Below are 18018 nucleotides of genomic sequence, written 5' to 3' on the forward strand. Positions count from 1 at the left end.
AGCGCAGGGGCCCAGGTTCCATCCCTTGGTCGGAGAACTGGATCCCACATGCTGCAACTAAAGATCCTGCGTGCCACAATGGAGATCAAAGATCCCGTGTGCGGCAGCTAAGACCTGGCACAGCCAGATAAATTAAAAAGGAAAAAAAAGCTACCAGTGTGACTGGGAACCCAGAGAGCAAAGGGGAAGTTGGAGACTTTGAAGGGATCGAACCATCCAGGCTTTGGTTGCGTTTTATGTACATTTTGAGTGGAAATGGGGGTCAGAGTGAAGGCAGCACTATCAGATTTATCTTTTGCAAAGATCATTCTGGAAGCCCTTGAAGAGCAGAGGGCAAGGCCAGGGATGGTTGAAACTTATTATTAATGAAGCTGTGCAGTAGTCCAGGGGGGAGAAGCAGAGATGTGAGGGACGTGGGGAGGGCAGACTCCCCGGGACTGGCTCTGCACTGCAGGTGGGGGTGAGGGAGGGTGTCCAGGTTTCCAGCTTGCCAACCCCGGAGGGTAATGGTGCCCTTTACAGAGATTCAAGCATGTAAGCAGGGCCAGTTGTGGTGTACGTGACTTCACTGACCAGACCAGCCTTTCTAATCATTTCTCTCATCTCTGCTCTTTCAAACAGGGTAATTTCTTTCAAAATATTGGTTCCATCACCCTATTTGCTGTTTTTGGTACAGCAATTTCCGCTTTTGTTGTAGGTGGAGGAATTTACTTTCTGGGCCAGGTAAGGAAAATATCTTTGAAAAACCTTGCAAACCTTATATTCTTAGAGCTTGTGCAGGAAAGTGGGGTAGGGACACCTGATGGGACCTGGGTTTCCAGTCAAGGTAAATACTCCTGCAAAGAAATCCAAAGTCAAACAGGCACAGTAAAGGCGTGCTCAAGTTGTTTCTCAGCATCCTCGAGAAGCTTTGCTGTCTGGAATTGAGTGAATCTTTTCCATAATCCCCCAAAGTATTTGATCATATTTGCAAACCAATATTGTCTTAAGTTGGAATACCTAAAAATAAAGCAGAATATATACCATCAAGATCTTCAAATTATAACAATATCAGTTATGTTATCAGACTGAAGCAAAGTTAAATTTCTGTTTCTTTAATAAAAATTTGCATTTTAAAAATCAAAAATGGTTGTGAATGTGTTCACTCCATTCCAAGCTGTCCTGTAGAATTATCTTCCCTGGATTCTCCACCATTCCTAAAGCAGTTCCCAGTGTCATCAATTGAGTGCTTTGTATTTTGAGTTCAAATTAATTTGAATTAATTAATTCAGACCTACCTAGGAAAGTAGTATCTATGGCTTTGCCTTATGCATGTCTATTGCATGTCCCAGTTCTTTTCCAGTACGGTCAGTTGTAGAAAGTTTGTCGACCCCAGTTCTGCAAATGCAGTTTGAAGTTCAGGCCTTGGGGTGACTGGCAGATTTCTTTTATGTGTGTCAGATGTGTTTGCTTCTTTTGTTGGCTCCGTCTGATCTTCACCTTTACCACTGCCTCGATGGCACCAGAATAAATCTGTCTGTCATGCAGCCTTCTTCATTGTTCAGCTTCCAGCATCAAAGGAGAATAAACTTTAGAGAAGAAAACTAGTTAATTTGGCTTGAGGAATGTAGCATTCTCTGTCATACTTTTGATGTATGATGATCAGATGCATGCCTAAACTAAAACTTAGGAGTTTTCTGTATTTTTCAAGTGGTTTGGGGAGTGAAGATTAATGTCCTTATTAGTCTGTAATAAAACACTAATGGACATTTTAATCTTCTTGGCTGTTCTCCAGGGGTTTTTTTTTGTGTGTGTCTGTGTTTGTGTGTTTTATTTTACAGGCTGATGTAATCTCTAAACTCAACATGACAGACAGGTAAACCTTTTGTACTGCAACACCTGTGTGGCTGTACTTTCTTACCGGGGAAAGTTTTCTCCGTATTGATTCCTGATTTCTCTATTGTGTCTCTTGGTTTGGCTGATGATTTCTGCTGTAGAATCTATTCTGAATTAATGTGTATCTCCAAAATGAATCAAAACTATCTTGAAGAATTTTGAAGATCTGCAGTCAGAGAGTTGCTGATGGAAATGATTTAGTTTCAGCTTTCAAGGGAATAACTCTTGGTTCGTTAACTGGCGCGCACGCACACATGTGTGCGCACGCACACACACGCACACACACACACACACACACGCACACTGCAGGCTACTACACATTTGTCCTTTTTTTATTAAAGATCACCTGCAGCTCATTTCTAGAGCTTTTCAATGGCCATAATGGAAATTTGTCTCCTTGACAGGTTGGGATGGAGTCAGGGGTGAGGTGTCAGTCTTTACTCTGGGATTCCCACTAAAGGGAGCGGGGAGGGGGCGGTGGAAGCAGGCAGGGCAGGGCCTCTGTTGTGGGCACCCTCCCCAGGCTGAAGCTACTCGTCAGACACTCAGAGCTGCTGTCTAGGAGCCCAGTCCAGGAATTTCCATAATCGGCTTAGCAGGAAGCAACCTGGGCAGCTGTCTCTTGGAAGGTACCAGATCTAGTGCTAAAAAAGTGCACACACAGAGTGTGACCTGGTTTCCCCTCACTGAGACAGCCAGTGAGACTGCAACCCGTCTCTGTGTTTCTCTGCCAAGAACACTGGGTTCTGTTCTCTGGCCTGGTTGGGGCACTTGAACCCGGCGCTCAGCCCCGGGGCCCTTTCACTGGACCAGCGAGAGTGCTCAGCCTCTACAGCAGCACCTTGGAGCCCTTTTCGTGAGAAATGTGCCTTCGATAACATCAAGTCCAATCTCGTTTTCTCTCCAGGGACATAGATGTCAAAGCTTTTGTTGTAAGATAGTCTCGATATATAAACAAGGAGGGAAAGACGCATTCTTGTTTCACAGGGAGCAGGAAGCAGAGCAGAACTGATGGCCTGTATTTTGTAGGTGTTTTGCAACTGAAAAGAAATGCTCAAAGCTCAGAGGCTGTAAAGGCAGATGTCATAGCATTCAGTCCTTCAGCCTGTCTGGGGACAGCTGGTTAGAGACACAAAAAATACTTGATAAATCCTTGTGACATTGAATGGAACGGGTGGATGGGATGTTCAGGAAGTGAGGAATAAAAGGATTGGCCCTTCGACAAGCAGAGTAAGATCCAGGTGGAGTTTCTTTGTGGGCAGACACTTCCTTTCCTGTTAGAAAGTGACTGTCGCGCAGATTGTGGGGGTGGGAGGGGGTGTCCTCTGGGGGAAATTAGCTCGCGGTTATAAACCACACAGCTGCAGGGCCTGGTGGAACCCTTCACAGAAGGAAGCTGGCCAGGTGTGTGTCTAGAGCTGGTGACGGTGGTGAACCAGGGAGCCCACTCTGTCTGAAGGGGACCGCCACCTCTTAGCTGCATCTAGTAATTACTATGTAGAAACATGGGCCCAGAATGACTAGATACCTAATTTTTTAATTCAAAAGAGGCCAAGTTTCTAGATTTTAATAGGGAATTTTTCCAGTTTTAAATGTTGGCAACTTAATCCAGTTTAAAACACCATGCCAAAAAAATAAATGATAGAGTAATTTTTAAAATCATAATAAAAATAAAACACCATGCAGGTCAAGCGTGGACCTCTGCACTGTAGAAAACATGAAATTAACTTTGTTGCACAGAAGATTTTACTTTATGGGTGTTTCTACCAGAAAGCGAGTTCCCTCGTAGATGCGCGCTGTATTATTTCACCACCCCAGTCCATTTTCTTTCTGTTTTGTGGACCTTCCTGTCTTCGGGGATGACAGACTCAAGAAAACGCATTGTTCAGGTGAACTTCCGGCTCCTGGCCTTTGAAAGACTGGATCCTGAGGTGTGAAGTGGAGCAGCTGAGGGCAAAGTTCAGTGACCGCTTAGAGGCAGAGCTCTCCATGACCCAGACAGTTCATAGTTCAGCCTTCCCATGTTCTCTGTCAGAAGCACTGTGCCCTAGTTTAGATTCACAGCCAAAGCCACGTGCTCTACGGTCTGTGCCAGGCGCGTCTCCCCTAACTTCTTAGGGGAGTTTCAGACACCCAGGAAGGGGGAGGCGCTGCCTGCACCCGACCACCTGCATCCCACAGTCACTGCTGAGCTAGATTTGCTGTAACACAGGTCTGGCCATCTCTCCATCCCTGTGCCCATTCGTCAGTCCACCTTCCCCTTCCCGCTGTTGGATTCCCAGGTCAGGATGCCACGGGGACTGTTGCAGAGAGCAGCAGTCAGTCCTCTTTAGTGCAAGTGAAACCCGGCACCAACTCGTTTTAGCAAAAAGAAAAAAAAAGCAGTTTGTTGACTCATGGAACTGAAGTGTCCCCAGAGTCACAGCTTCTTGCACGACAGCCTCTGGGGACCCGGTGTCCGGAACCCCTGCCCTCACTGTCGTCGCTCAGCCTTTCCCTGGTCAGCCTCACTGCGGGCATGCTCACCCCGCTTGGCCGCACCAGAGGCTCCAGGCTCACGGTCCCCCTCACTTCATCCACCCCTGCCAGGAGGGCTAGCCAGATTCCTGGTGACCTGTTAAGATGCCTGCTGACGGTCCTCTGACCAGGTTTGGGTCCCCTGCCTACTCCTCGAAGCCCACAAACCTCCGCAGCTGGAGGGTGGAGGGGGCCGGGCTCCACAAAGGAAAGCTGGAGGGCGCTCACTGGAACTGGGGCTGTGGGTGCCCCCTGAAGGACGAGGGGAGGGCCGGCCGAGCCACACAAAGTCAGTGCCCGATGCACGACCCACCCACGGCTCCCAGGTCCCCACCCCACTTCGGGATGTACTTTGTAAAATTTTTGCCTGCAACTCACTGCTTTCAGGATCTTAGTTCCCCAACCAGGGATTGAACTCAGGCCTCTGCAGTGAAATTGAGGAGTCCTAACCACTGGACCACCAAGGAAGTCCCCAAGATATAGTTTTTAGACATTCTTCTTCCTTTGAAGCCCTTTTATGTTCTGTGGGTGAGGAGAGTGGGACTAAAAGAAGAGAGAGAACCTCTGTGGGCTGCAGAGCGGGGGCATCAAGGCCAGCCGCCAGCAGCTCACAGCCTCCTGGGTTGGTGGGATTACCTCTCCCTCCCTTCCGCCTGCCTGCCTTCCCCAAAGAGCAGTTCAGATCCTGAGAACACACCGCCTGGGCGCTCACGGTGGGGGCAAGAGGTAAAGTCACAGCTCGTAAAGCGCATGACAGTCTCTGTGGGGACAGGGCAAGTCTGAGAACTGCAGTCTGAGCTGAGACTGTCTTTCAGGGTCTGCTCCTCAGCTTGGGACCTGGAGACCATCCTCAAAGTGAGCAGGCTGTCCCGTGTAAGTGCACATTAACTCAGCTCCCAGGGCACTATCACGGAAACCAGAAGGCCGGGTTCTTGATGTATGAAGAGCTCTGTAGCTGGCCAGGCAGCCAGGAGTCCCCTCCTGCCAGCCACTCCTCTCCCTGAGCTCAGAGCTGGATGAGCACAGAAGCTGCCGGGAATATCCAGGGGACAGCACGCCCTGGTCCCCAGGCCAAGTAGCCCCTCTTCCCTCCCAGAAGGGAGGACGGGAAGTGGGTGGATGGGCCTGAGACTGTCCCCTGACGGCTCCAGGAAAACAGTGCCAGGCGTAGCCTTTTGAGGAAATCAAAGGCTTGCAAGAACTCTTGGGGAAACAGACACACGGGTGAGAGAATAACCGTCCCAGCCCCTTAGGCAGCCCCCAGGGATGACCTGGCCTTGCCTCCGTGTCCCAGCCACTCTGGCTCACTACACCGCTGCCAGGCTCACTTTTTTGCCTCTCAGGCAACCAAGCTTGCTCTGCCTCCAAGGGGGCTTCCTCTGGTCACTGCCCCCAGTGCCTTGGCTTACCACCTGCTTCTTGTCACGTAGGCCCTTGTTTCAGTGATCCTCATCTCTTCAGAGAGGCCTTTCCTGGCCCCCCGCTCTGAGGGGTCCCCACCCACACCATCCTGCCACGTTACTCCCATCACCCTGACTTCCTGTGTAGCACTGGCCGTTTCCTGAGCTGGTCTCGGCCCCGGGCATTGCTGTGTCCGGCGTAGCGGGTCAGAGCCCCCACTCCGAGTCAGCTGGCCTGTGTTTGCATCCTGCTTGGGCAGGGTCCTTAACCTCATCGTCCCTCAGTTTTCTCCTGTGTAAGCGGGGCAGTGTGAGATGCAAACTGGTTTCATACGGTTGCTGTGTGGATTATTGAGTTACTGTCTGTAAAGCGCTTAGAACAGTGCCTGGGACATGGTAAGTACCACATAAGTATTTGCTGTTATTATTAGCCTCAGTGCTTGAAACAAAGTAGGCGATTAATGCATGTGTGTTGGAGGAATTAGACCTTCCTGGTTGCTGGGGTGAGAGCACTGGCCTGGTGGGAGGCAGCCCTGGTTTTGATGTCTGCCACCCATGCCGCCCGGCCCCTGGAGCACGCTGGAAGTGCTGCGGACTTTCGGCACTTCCTCAGATGTTGCAAATCTGAGTGGAGGCTGGTGACCGTCACAGACGGTACTCTGGTGGCCTGGTGACAAGGGGCAAAGCACAGGTCAGGCCCAGGAGCACATGGGCCCTTTGGGGGCCATGGCTCCAGCTGCCCTGACCAAGAAGGCTGGGATGTCCGTCACGTGTTTAAGCAGAAGCCTTCCTTCTGTCCCTGCTCAAGGTGAAGGCTCGGTTCTTGAGGTGGAAAACCAGGCCACTCCTTACAGCTCCTTGTGGAGTGGACCTTTCACTGCTCCACCCACAAGTGTCAATCAGCAGGTATTTTAAGTGGAAGACAAGACACCATCTTCTGTAGTTCCTTCAGCTACAATGTGTCCCGCTTTGTTACACTCAATAGTCTTTGACTTTGTTTTACTCTGTGGACCAGGGGTTAAAGCATTACAGAGTTGCCCCGTCGTTTTCTCTTCTCCACAGTTTTGCATTTGGCTCCCTGATTTCTGCCGTTGATCCAGTGGCCACTATTGCTATTTTCAACGCCCTTCATGTGGACCCAGTGCTCAACATGCTGGTGTTTGGAGAGAGCATTCTCAATGACGCAGTCTCCATTGTCCTGACCAAGTAAGTCTGCTTTCTTCAAGCCACGGAACTAAAGGGCCTCATGTTGGAGGCAGATGTCTCCATGCAGCTGCATGTACAGCTGCTGGCCCTGTGGCTGAGTGGTTCACTGCTTCTCCATCCTTCTGTCCTGACAAACCTTCCTGTGCCTCAGGAATACTGTCAAGGCCCCGGGTGATTAGAGGAGAATCCGCCCTGTAGGACCGACCTCTTAGCAGTGCTTTTATTTATTTGTTTAGATCTTGCCACACAGCATAGGGGATCTTAGCTCCCCGACCAGGGGTCGAACCCGTGCCTTCTGCATTGAAAGCACAGTCTGAACCACTGTACCGCCCGGGAGGTCCCTAGCAGTGCTTTTGAATTAAGCCCAGCTTGTCATCTGCATCACCGGGGTGCTTATTAAATGTCGCATTCCCAGGCGACACCCTCAGAGCTGCTGATTCAGTAGGTCTGGGATGAGTCCCCAGAGGACAGCCGAGCAGCCAGTTGAGGGATCAGCATTTGGACAGGATTGTTCCAGATGAAAACAGTCAGCAGTGGCCCTGTTCTCCCACTTGTGAGTGCTGGGCACCGGCTAAGGTAATGATACTGACGGACATCCTGCCTTAAGCTGCTCTAGTGTGAAGGCTGCTTTGGAAACTGCGGGGTTTTTCAGTTGTTCATTGGTATTACTACCCGTGTTGATAGTAGCTGTGTAGGTGAGTCATGAAGTGTCAAGAAGTCACTGCGGGTACTTCCCTGGTGGTCCAGTGGCTAAGATTCCTTGCTTCCAAGGCAGGGGCCCTGGGTTCAATCCCTGGTCAAGGGAACTGGATCCCACATGCAGTAACTAAAGATTCTGGATGCCACACCTAAGACCCAGCACAGCCAAATAAATAATAATAAATATTTTTTTAAAAGTCACTGGGCAAAGGGTCTGAGTTCATCTCATGCATTTATTGGATGCGGGGCTGTTTCCTTGCCCTAGCACTCGGCAGCTGTGGTGTTTGTTAACAGGTACGGCCAGGAGAGCCCAACAGTTCTACCAAAACCCAGAGAACATGCAGACAGTCAAAACTGCTGGAGAAGAGAGCCCTGTGCAGGGTGTCAGAGATGAGCCAAGAGGATTTGAGGGGCCACTATGTATCCTGTTAAAGATTAGTTTCTCCTTTTTCTGATTTTGGACTTCCTTTCTTTGTTGTGGGATTCCTTGCAAAGCATAACCACTCAGTGGTTTTCTTAAAAGCCTCATTATAGACTACATTCACAATTCTTGTGTTGGAATAAAAGAACATTTTCATAGTGGGAAGAGCCCAGATCTTGGAGTCAGACTGACCTGGGTTCCAGTCCCAGTGATGGCTACTGATCGCTGTTTGACCGCTTTGAGCCACTGGCGTCTCAACGTTAAAGTAAGGGTGACAGTGCCTCAGCCCAGGGTTCAAGTTGAGGATGGACTAGGTAAGTACACTATGTGAAAAGCATCTGCCATTAGGGGACGTCCCTGGTATTCCAGTGGTTAAGAGTCTGCCTTCCAATGCAGGGGATGTGGGTTTGATTCCTGATTGGGGAACTAAGATCCTACATGACACAAGATAACAAAGCCTACGTGCCCACACACCACAGCTAGAGAGAAGCTAAGACCCAATACAGCCACAAATAAATATTTTTTTAAAAACAGAAGCATCTGCCATCTGTTAATGTGAGATCCTTTCATCTTCTGCCCTTGTCCCCAGCTGTTGTTTCTTGTTTGTCTGTTTTTGTCCTCCTTTTGCAGGAAGAACTTACCAAATGTTGTTTAATTGAAAGAGGGGCTCACCAGACCTTAAACAAAACAGAAATATATGTATATATTCTAAAATAATACATATATTCTGCATATAAAATTTAGAAAACTCCAAAAGGAAGAAGAAAAAGAAAACAATACATGCACTGTAACGCCCAAGAGATAATTACAGTTAACAGTTTGGTAGATGTATCAGTTCACTTCAGTCGCTCAGTAGTGTCCAACTCTTTGCGACCCCATGAACCGCAGCACGCCAGGCCTCCCTGTCCATCACCAACTGCCTGAGTCCACCCAAACCCATGCCCATTGAGTCGGTGATGCCATCCAACCATCTCATCCTCTGTCGTCCCCTTGTCCTCCTGCCCTCAATCTTTCCCAGCATCAGGTCTTTTCAAACTGTGTTCTATTTAGATGGGTATATACTGTATTGTAACGTTTCCATTGAACAGAGTTGATAAAATAGTCTTCTATAACATCATTTGACCAGTTGTAGAGTGTTCCTTCTATGGATTTACCATGATCTCTTTGACCAGTTCCCTATTATTGGCTTTTTTAACGTTTCTCTTAAAACTTTTTATAGCTTTATTAGGAGATTATCATATATCATGCTGTAAGACCTTTAAAAAATAATCTGATGGCAATAATTTTTTTTTAAGATCTGCTTTGAAAACTGCTTAGCTTTCTGGTCTTTACTTTTATCTTGAGTCCTGGCTGTGCATTTGAATATTTGTGATAAAGAGTTTTGCTAAGGGACTTCCCTGGTGGTCCAGTAGATCAGGATCCACCTTCCAGTGCAGGACAGGTGGGTTTGACCCCTGGCCAGGGAACCAAGATCCCACATACTAAGGAGCACACGCGTTGCAGCAAGGAGCCCGTGTGCCGCAGCTAAGACCCGACGCAGCCGTGAACGAATAATTTTTTTTAAAAAAAGAATTTTGCCTAAATTGGAGGTGACATCATGAGTTATTTTTATAGATTAGGAGCTAAACTCAACTGATTTGTCTCTGATTTATTTTTTTCCTAAATCTCTCGAGGTAGAACCTTAGTTCTGAGCTTTTCCAGGTCTCTTTGCCACAAAAAAAGGCCAAAGCTTAGGAGATACTTTCTTTTTTAAAATGAGAAAGGAGGGAGTCACTGTAACTAGCCACACATTCTTTCTGGAAAAGTACTTTTGAAGGCCAGGATCACCTCTGATGACAGTTCCCAAAATTGGATCAGTGGGCACATGCATAGGTAGTTTCCCACCTTCACCTCCTCTGATGCTGGTGCACAGGTTGGGGCAGGAGTCACTGACCTGCGTCAGCCTCTCTGACTGTGAGCCCACTGGCATTTTCAGGTAGAGGAGGGAGGTAGGGGAGAGGGGGGCGTGGCAGGCCTGCCTGTGTTTGCCTTGTAGGAGGGAGGTGTTGTCAGCTTTCCTTGATTACAAGGAAGAATCACATCTTGTTTTTAATGTATGCTTCATAAATGACTGTTTTCAAAGTGATCTGATGATGATCCATTTATCTTTGTAACCGAAGATGTTGATGAACTACCCCCTTTTTTTTTAATGTTTTCACTTTCATAAACGCCAGAAAAACTAAGTATCTCCTGTTTCCTTCATTAACCTTAATTAAATTATTTTTAGCTTTGATTTGTTGCTGTGACAGTCTACTCTTAAAATAATTGCTGTAGAAACCTTTGTTCTTTCCAGCTGCAGCTAAAGCTCATGAAATGGATCCTGAATCAGTATTATTTTTTATTCTTTAAGGTGTGAGAAACATGGCCTGAAGAAAAATAAAATGCACAAAATCTTGAGGCCACAAAAGGTCTGAATTCTCTCTTCATTTATCATGAGTTCAGAAACCATTGGCCTTGGCTTGGGGTCTGCTGTTAACCATTGTTGTGACCTCACCCATTAGCCACTGTCTTTGGACCTCAGCCTCCTTTGCGGGAAAAGAAAGCAGTGACACCAGCCAGCATCGTAGCTGTGGTCATGAAACAGGGTGAGAGCAGGACAGTACTCACGTCATCCGTGGATCCATCTGGGAGCTAGAGGTGCCGTTTGCCTTCAAAAGCACTTTCCCAATAAGAGCCCTGTTGGTTCCCAGCATTCCCCTCGGTGGGATGTTAAGCCACGATCTGCTGGGAAAGAACAGGAATGGGGGCGATTGGAGTGAGTTTGGAAAACATTTATGTGAGAAAAGTTAGTTTTCTTTTTTTGCAGGACTTTTTAAAACCTTTACTATGTTATATTGTGCTGTGAATCACCACAAAAGGCTGAGGTTATCTGACCAAGCCATCCTTTTATCAGAGATTATCCTGCCCCCTTTTTTTTTTTAAACTGGCTGTACCACACAGCTTGTGGGATTTTAGTTCCCTGATCAGGGATGGAGCCCCAGGCCCTCAGCAGTGCGAGCCCAGAGTCCTGGCCACCGGGCCGCCTGGGACTTCCTGAGATGATCCTGCTTTAAAGTTATGCCAGTTTGGGGCTTCCCTGGTGGCTCAGTGGTAAAGAAAGTGCCGCCAGTGCAGGAGACACGGGTTCAATCCATGGTCTGGGAGGCCATGCGCCACAGCTGTTGAGCCTGTGCTCTGGAGCCCGGGAGCCACAGCTGCTGAAGCCTGTGAGCCCCAGAGCCTGTGTCCGCACTGAGCAGCCCATGCCCCACCGCTGGAGAGTAGCCCCAGCTTGGTGCAGCTAGAGAAAAGCCCCACAGCAACGAAGACCCAGCACAGCGAAAAAAAAATACCTCCCCCCCGCCCCACCACCAAAAACGTTAAACCAACTCAGGACTTCCCTGGTGGCCCAGGGGTCAGGAATCCACCTGCCAGTGCAGGGGATGCAGGTTCGATCCCTGGGCCGGGAAGATCTCCCATGCTGCAGGGCAACTCAGGCCCATGCAGCACAACCCCTGAAGCCCACTCGCCCCAGAGCCCAGGCTCTACAACAAGAGGAGCCACCACGGTGAGAAGCCCGCACACCACAACTAGGGAGGAGCCCCTGCTCGCACGGCCAAAAATAAATAAATAAAAAAAAAACCAACTCTTAAAAAACGATACCAGTTCACGAAACACTGATTAATGAGGCCGAATGTTAGTTACTCTAGACAAGTCTTTGTTTTGTTTACTGACTCAGCAAAAGTTTGTTGAGTACCTTCTGTGTGCTGGGTTCTGCGCTAGGGCCTGGACGTGTGGCAGTGAGTAAGGCGGGCGCAGGCGTGGTCCTCGTGGGATGGTTCACTAGTTCGGCGCGCTGTGGAGGGCAAGTTAGGCACCAGGAGAGCCTGTGAGTGGGCCGGCCTGTGGGAAGGCAGATGTCCCTGAGGGAGGGTCACTGACCCTGGGTTCTGAGAACAAACCAGAGTCAGCTGGAGCCCAGGAAGAATGGCACGTGACCTGCAGAGAGGTGCCGGTGGCAGTGGGGCCCGGCCTGAATAGGAGAAGGTGGGGTCAGAGGTGTGGAGGGGAGGATCAGGGCCAGACTGGGTTTCCTCTTAAAAGCAGCAGGAGGCTGAGGATGGGTTTTGATCGGGCCAGTAAGCTGATTGAGGCTTCCCAGCTGGCTCAGCAGGAAAGAATACCCCTGCAGTGCAAGAGACCTGGGTTCAATCCCTGGGTCAGGAAGATCCCCTGGAGAAGAGAATGGCAATCACTTCAGTGTTCTTGCCTGGAATCCCATGGACAGAGACGAGCCTGGTGGGCCACAGGCTACAGTCCTTGGGGTCACAAAGAATGGGACATGACTGGATGACTAACACACAGTAACCTGATCAGATGTGCATTTTCAAGGATAATTCAGGCCCCTGAGTGTTGGGTTCTCCTAGAAAGAGCAGGATGTTTATATGCAAGGATCAGAGAGAGAGAAGCCCTGGACTGGAGGATGATGGTGGAGGGAGGGAGGGAAGTGGATGGATTTGAGAGAAGGTGTAATCAGCAGGAGGAAGATACTTAACAGGAATAAACATTTTAATGGTAAAACGGTTTTACCTTTGGGGATGAAACCAACAATTGAATGTAATGACTGCTGACATTTTACTTTGCTGTCTTAATAGTGAAGGGGAAGTCCTTTCCGTTCTTCCTGCTAACCCCTTCCAGTCCCCACTCTGGGCCTTACCCACAGACATGTCTTCTTGAGGCGGCTCCATTCTACCTGGCTTCATGCCACAGCCTCAGTTTCAGGTTTGTATCTCACAGGAGCCCCACTCCCCCACCCCCACTCCATCCTAAGAACGCTCCCGTGACTCCTCCGGGCCTTCCGGATAAAAGACCAGCTCCTTAGCTGGGCTCGATCCCTGGGTCAGGAAGATTCCCCTGGAGGAGGGCATGGCAGCCCACTCCAGTGTTCTTGCCTGGAGAATCCCATGGACAGAGGAGCCTGGCGGCTACAGTCCATGGGGCCGCAGAGTCGGACACGGCTGAGTGGCTAAGCGGAGCACCTGTGTGCTGCCAGAGCCTGGGGGCTCCCTGCCTCCACATGTGCTCTTTCCTCTGCCCTGAGTGCGCGCCCTCATTTCTTCACCTCGCTAACCCTTCTTTAGCCTGAGTCGAAACCCAGCCCGTGTGTCATAGAGAACCTGTCTGAGTCAGGTGCCGCCGTGTGTCTCCTCTGCTCTTTCCTGACGTTGACTGAAGATGATGCCCAGCCTGAGAGCTGCGAGTTCAGTTTTATTTGGAGCAAAATGAGGACTGCAGCCCAGGAGACGGCACCTCAGCCAGCTCTGAGAAACTGCTCCAAAGAGGCAGTGGAGGGAAAAAACACTCAAAAAAGAGGCATTGGGGGAAGGTCAGCTTATGTTTTTGGTGAAAGGCGCATTCAGTGCAGTCAGGCACTTACTCGACAGAAGGTTTTCTGCTAGTCACGAGGAGCTGATGTCATCATGAAGGGATTTAGTGCTCCAGATACGAGGAGATGCAAGGATTGGGGTCATGAAATCAGTTCCTGAAAATAACTATCTGAAGACCTGTTCCACCAGTTTCCCTGGAGCACAGAGTGCCTCGTTCACCCTGAAGTCCCTGCAGGGGGTGTGTGTTGCGGGTCAGCAGCGCAGGGTTCCGTCTGCACAGAGGCAGACGGCAAATGCCCTTGGCAAGTGCCCGTTTGTAGTTGACATGAGATGGTCCTAGCTCCTGTCTTTGTGTGCATGTATCTGTGTCTCTTATTTTTGGCTGTGTTGGGTGTTAGTTTGTCTCATGGGATCTTTCTTGCGGCATGAGAACTCAGCTGAATCTAGTTCCCTGACCAGGGATGAAATCTGGGTCCCCTGCACTGGGAACTTGGAGTCTTAGCCACTGATCCACCAGGGACGTGCCCCCATGTTTTTCTCCCTTATTAGACTACTTGACTCCCTAAGGGCAGGGACCTGCTCTCATCTCTGGACCCCCAGAAACTAACAGTGCCTGGAACAAAGTAGATGAACAAATGTTTGGCAAACAGGTTGAAGGATGGAATGAATGAATGAGAGATTAAGCAAGAAGTTAAGCTTTGAGTCCTAAGTTAATTTCTAATAACTTTGTCTATAACATTTTAACTTCTTTTATTTCCTAGCACAGCTGAAGGTTTAACAAGAAAAAATATGTCAGATGTCAGTGGGTGGCAGACCTTTTTACAAGCCCTTGGCTACTTCCTCAAAATGTTCTTTGGCTCTGCGGCACTTGGTACCCTCACTGGCTTAATATCTGCATTGATATCCTTTTAATATGATGAACACGCGTGGCCAGGAAGATTATTCCTAATTACATCCATCTCTCATCATTTTCTCCAGTAGACTAAAGTCATATTTAAGGAGGGTTTTTATGCTTAGTTTTGGTTTGAAGAGCACTTTAAACTCAAGGATTTTAAAATTTAACACATGAAATGTAGCATGTCACTTTTCAAAGCTTAAAAAAACATGTACATGGTTGAATATCAGATCTGATTTTGGGGTCTCCTCAGTTCCCAGGGTATGAAAACTGTATTCAGATGAATTTTATTTTCTGCCATCTCACTTTTCACATTAAGAAAATTGGAAATTAATTTCCTTTGAAAATGTCAAATTGAGAAGATCTCTACCCCACTGAAACTATTTATCTGGATGAACCAGGAAAGAGACTTTCAAAATGAGCTCTATCTAAGTTATTTGCACTGATTTTGTGGCTTAACAACCCACAAGCTCTTCCAGCCAGAGAAACAAAGAAACTTGTTAAGGCCACCGACACCTTTATTGCTGTAGAAAATTTGTCGTGTTTAAAACAGAAACAGGCCCCAGACCATTCCTGTGTGCGTCTCGGGGAGATGGCCACCTGGCCTTCCTCCGTGAGCAGTCTGTCTTGCAGATGGACAGAAAAGCAGCTTCTGCCTCAGACAGGCACATGTGTCTGCCGTCCTGTTGAATTTTCCCTTCAGTTCCTACGTCCAGAAGTCTCAAGGCGCTGTTGAGTCGGCTGACAGCTTCTCATATTGTACCAATAAACAGAATGGAAAAGAAGACTTTTTCCAGTTCAGTATTTTCCTCTGCATTTATTGCTTGCTTTAGAAGGGTGGAGGAGGGGGAGCACCTCTGCCTTATTGAAGCCGAGTAGACGGGTGCTGCGGGCGCCAGCACAGGCCTGCCAACGACAGGAGAGCACGTAGAAGACTCTCCTGTCACAGGAGCGTGGGTTTATAAAGGTCCTGCAGCAGCGCACTGGTCCCCACGGTTCTGGGAACCCCGTAGTGACCTCGTCTGATGGAGGAGGAGGCGTGGAGGGGGTCATGGCCCTGGGAGCAGCCTGGCAGAGTGGGCTGTGCTCAGTCTGTCTGCCGGCCCGGCTCTGCCCCTGCTGCTCCCGGGCCCTCCAAGTCAGCATTTCCAAAGGAGTTGACTTGGGTGACTATAATGTTCCCCTGTTGCTTGTCTCAGGAATTTACATCTCTCAGTATTCTGTCAGATTCCCTTCCGTAAAACAGGAGTCCTCCCTACTGAGGAAAAAGTCTGTAACGACAGATTTTTCACTCGTTACCTTGAGGTGTTCCCACATCTTTGTATCCAATGTTTACCCTTTCTATTTGGAAAGCCGTGGTTTTGTGACTTCTCTAGATCACCCGTAAGGGTTCTTGGGTTCTTTTTCCTTGACCGTTGTCATTTACGTGCTGAAGCACATTGACCTGAGGAAAACGCCTTCCTTGGAGTTTGGCATGATGATCATCTTTGCCTACCTTCCGTACGGGCTCGCAGAAGGGATCTCTCTCTCGGGTAAGTGATGGAGGGCGTTGGATTGCGGGGGTGGACGGCACGTTGTCCAGCCTGGAGAAAGAGCTTCTGTCGCTTGGGTCACTTTCAGTCATAAGACACAACTCAGAAGAGCTTGAGCAATAAAAAGGGCTTCCTGGATCTCTAGGGAGAGTCTGGATTTAGACCTGGCTGGATGCAGGAACTCAAGTGTTCCCGTGGTCACCTTTTTCTCTTTACCGCCATCCTGTAGCAGAGATCAAAATATCTCTTCCCAGGTTGCCTCTTTCTCAAAACAAGCCCTCTGAAAGGCCTTCACTCAAAGCATGGGGTCTGACTGCCAAGGGCAGTCACCAGATGCTGTCACCCACTGATCTGCATTCTTTCACTATGGTTTTGCCTTTTCCAGAATATAAATGTCGTATGACGGGAATCATGTAGTATGTAGTCTTTTGTGACTTACTTTTTTCAGCTATCATAATGTTCTTGAGAGACACCACATTGTTGCTGTATCCATAGTTTATACATTCTCACTGAGCTGTTTTTTCCATTCACCATCCGAAGGACGTTTGGGGTTTTCCAGATTTTGACTATTAATGTGTATATGTCCATTAATCTTAGATAAATACTTATAAGTAAATTTGCCTGGTTTTACAGTAGGTGTATACTTTACTTTGTCAGAAACTGCCAGGTGTTTTCACAGAGTGACTGGACCATTTTGCATTCCCACCAGAATGTATGGAAGAGTTTCAGCTGCTTCACATCCTCACCAACACTTAATTTTAATTTTAAAAGCTAGCCATGTTGATATAGGTATGTGGCAATTTGATTTTGATATGCCTCGATATAATTTGTCTCATGTTCCTCTTGGGATTTCTTGAACTTCATGGGTTTATGGTTTATGTAAAGTTTATGGCTTTTATCAAATTTAGTACATTTCTGTTGGTTTCTTGAAATTTTTTTCTGTTCCTCCTCTGCTGTTGAACAGAATCCTCTTTCCTTCAGGTCAGTGTCTGGTGTCGTGCATGGGTTCTCTGCGAGAAGGTCTTGCCAAGGAGGAAGGAGAGAGAGGACTCTGGCTGTTCTCGCTGGAGAAGCTTGTGAACCTCAGGGTCTCGTTTGTTTTGAACACCAAGCCAGTTCTCTTGGATAACTCCATCCCAGTCCTGCCTTCCCGTGCTTCTCTTATCTTTTGGCGCTTACATGAATACTGCCTGTGAGTCACTTGGCTCTAGTGACTCACTGTTTTTACACGATTTTTCTAAATCGTGTCCCACCCCCCTTGAGAGGAACACTGAGTACCTATTGGCAAACATACATTTCATGCGTCCTTTGATAATTTGTGATTAAAACAAGGGGATGTTTTTCTTGTCCTTTCTTCAGAGAGGCAGTGTTTTCTGTTTGTAGGAGTTTCGTTTCCTTAGGGACTTCTGCTCTGCATGCTAATGGGGCCAAAGAGAGCCAAGAACACGCTTGTTCACCTCTGAGTAACAGGCTGGCTCTGCCCTCGCTTTGTGGGTGGGATGTTTGTCACGCAGGGTTTTCAGAGAAGAGGGGACCGGCCCGTTACTGTAAAAGCAGCCCTGAGGCTGCCCACTCCTCTCTCTCTGCTCTGGCCTTCCTGTCTCAGAGGCCACGCTCCCTGTGTAAATCTGTGTGTTTAGAACACAGCAGTTAAGGGCACCAGACAGACCTGGTTGGAATCGTAGCCCCACCTCTCATTAGCTGTGTGATCTCAGACAGCAGACTGAACCAGTATGAGCCTCCACTTCCTTGTATGAAGTGGAGGATGTGATCATACAAGGGCCCCCGGCCTTCCCTGGTGGTGCAGTAGGTGAGACTCTGCCTGCTGACTCGGGACATGTCCGTCCCCGGTGCGGGAAGCTTCCGCATGCCGCAGAGCAGCTAAGCCCACGCGCCACAGTTACTGAGCCCGAGCTCTCGAACCCGTGAGCCGCAAACTGCTGGGCTGGAGTTCCACAACTGCCGAAGCCCGGATGCTCTAGGGCCTGTGAGCGGCAACTGCTGAATCCCGGGCACCTGGAGCCTGTGCACGCAACGAGGAGTCGTCCCCGCTCACTGCAAGTAGAGA

At 48.7% G+C, this 18018-nt stretch overlaps 1 protein-coding gene across 6 annotated transcripts in view; it reads left to right on the forward strand.

Annotated features, from left to right (window-relative positions):
* The window catches only part of SLC9A8 (solute carrier family 9 member A8), a 73942-nt gene that overhangs the window by 33713 nt on the left and 22211 nt on the right, over positions 1-18018 (forward strand). For all 6 annotated transcript variants that reach the window (XM_043478501.1, XM_043478498.1, XM_043478502.1 and 3 more), the window contains 5 exons: positions 622-723; positions 1821-1855; positions 6855-6998; positions 14285-14423; positions 15845-15950. In XM_043478501.1, the coding sequence (XP_043334436.1) occupies positions 622-723; positions 1821-1855; positions 6855-6998; positions 14285-14423; positions 15845-15950 (526 nt within the window). The remainder of the gene's footprint in view (positions 1-621; positions 724-1820; positions 1856-6854; positions 6999-14284; positions 14424-15844; positions 15951-18018) is intronic.

Source organism: Cervus canadensis, chromosome 10, assembly GCF_019320065.1.
Source record: "Cervus canadensis isolate Bull #8, Minnesota chromosome 10, ASM1932006v1, whole genome shotgun sequence".
NCBI classification, from domain to species: domain Eukaryota; kingdom Metazoa; phylum Chordata; class Mammalia; order Artiodactyla; family Cervidae; genus Cervus; species Cervus canadensis.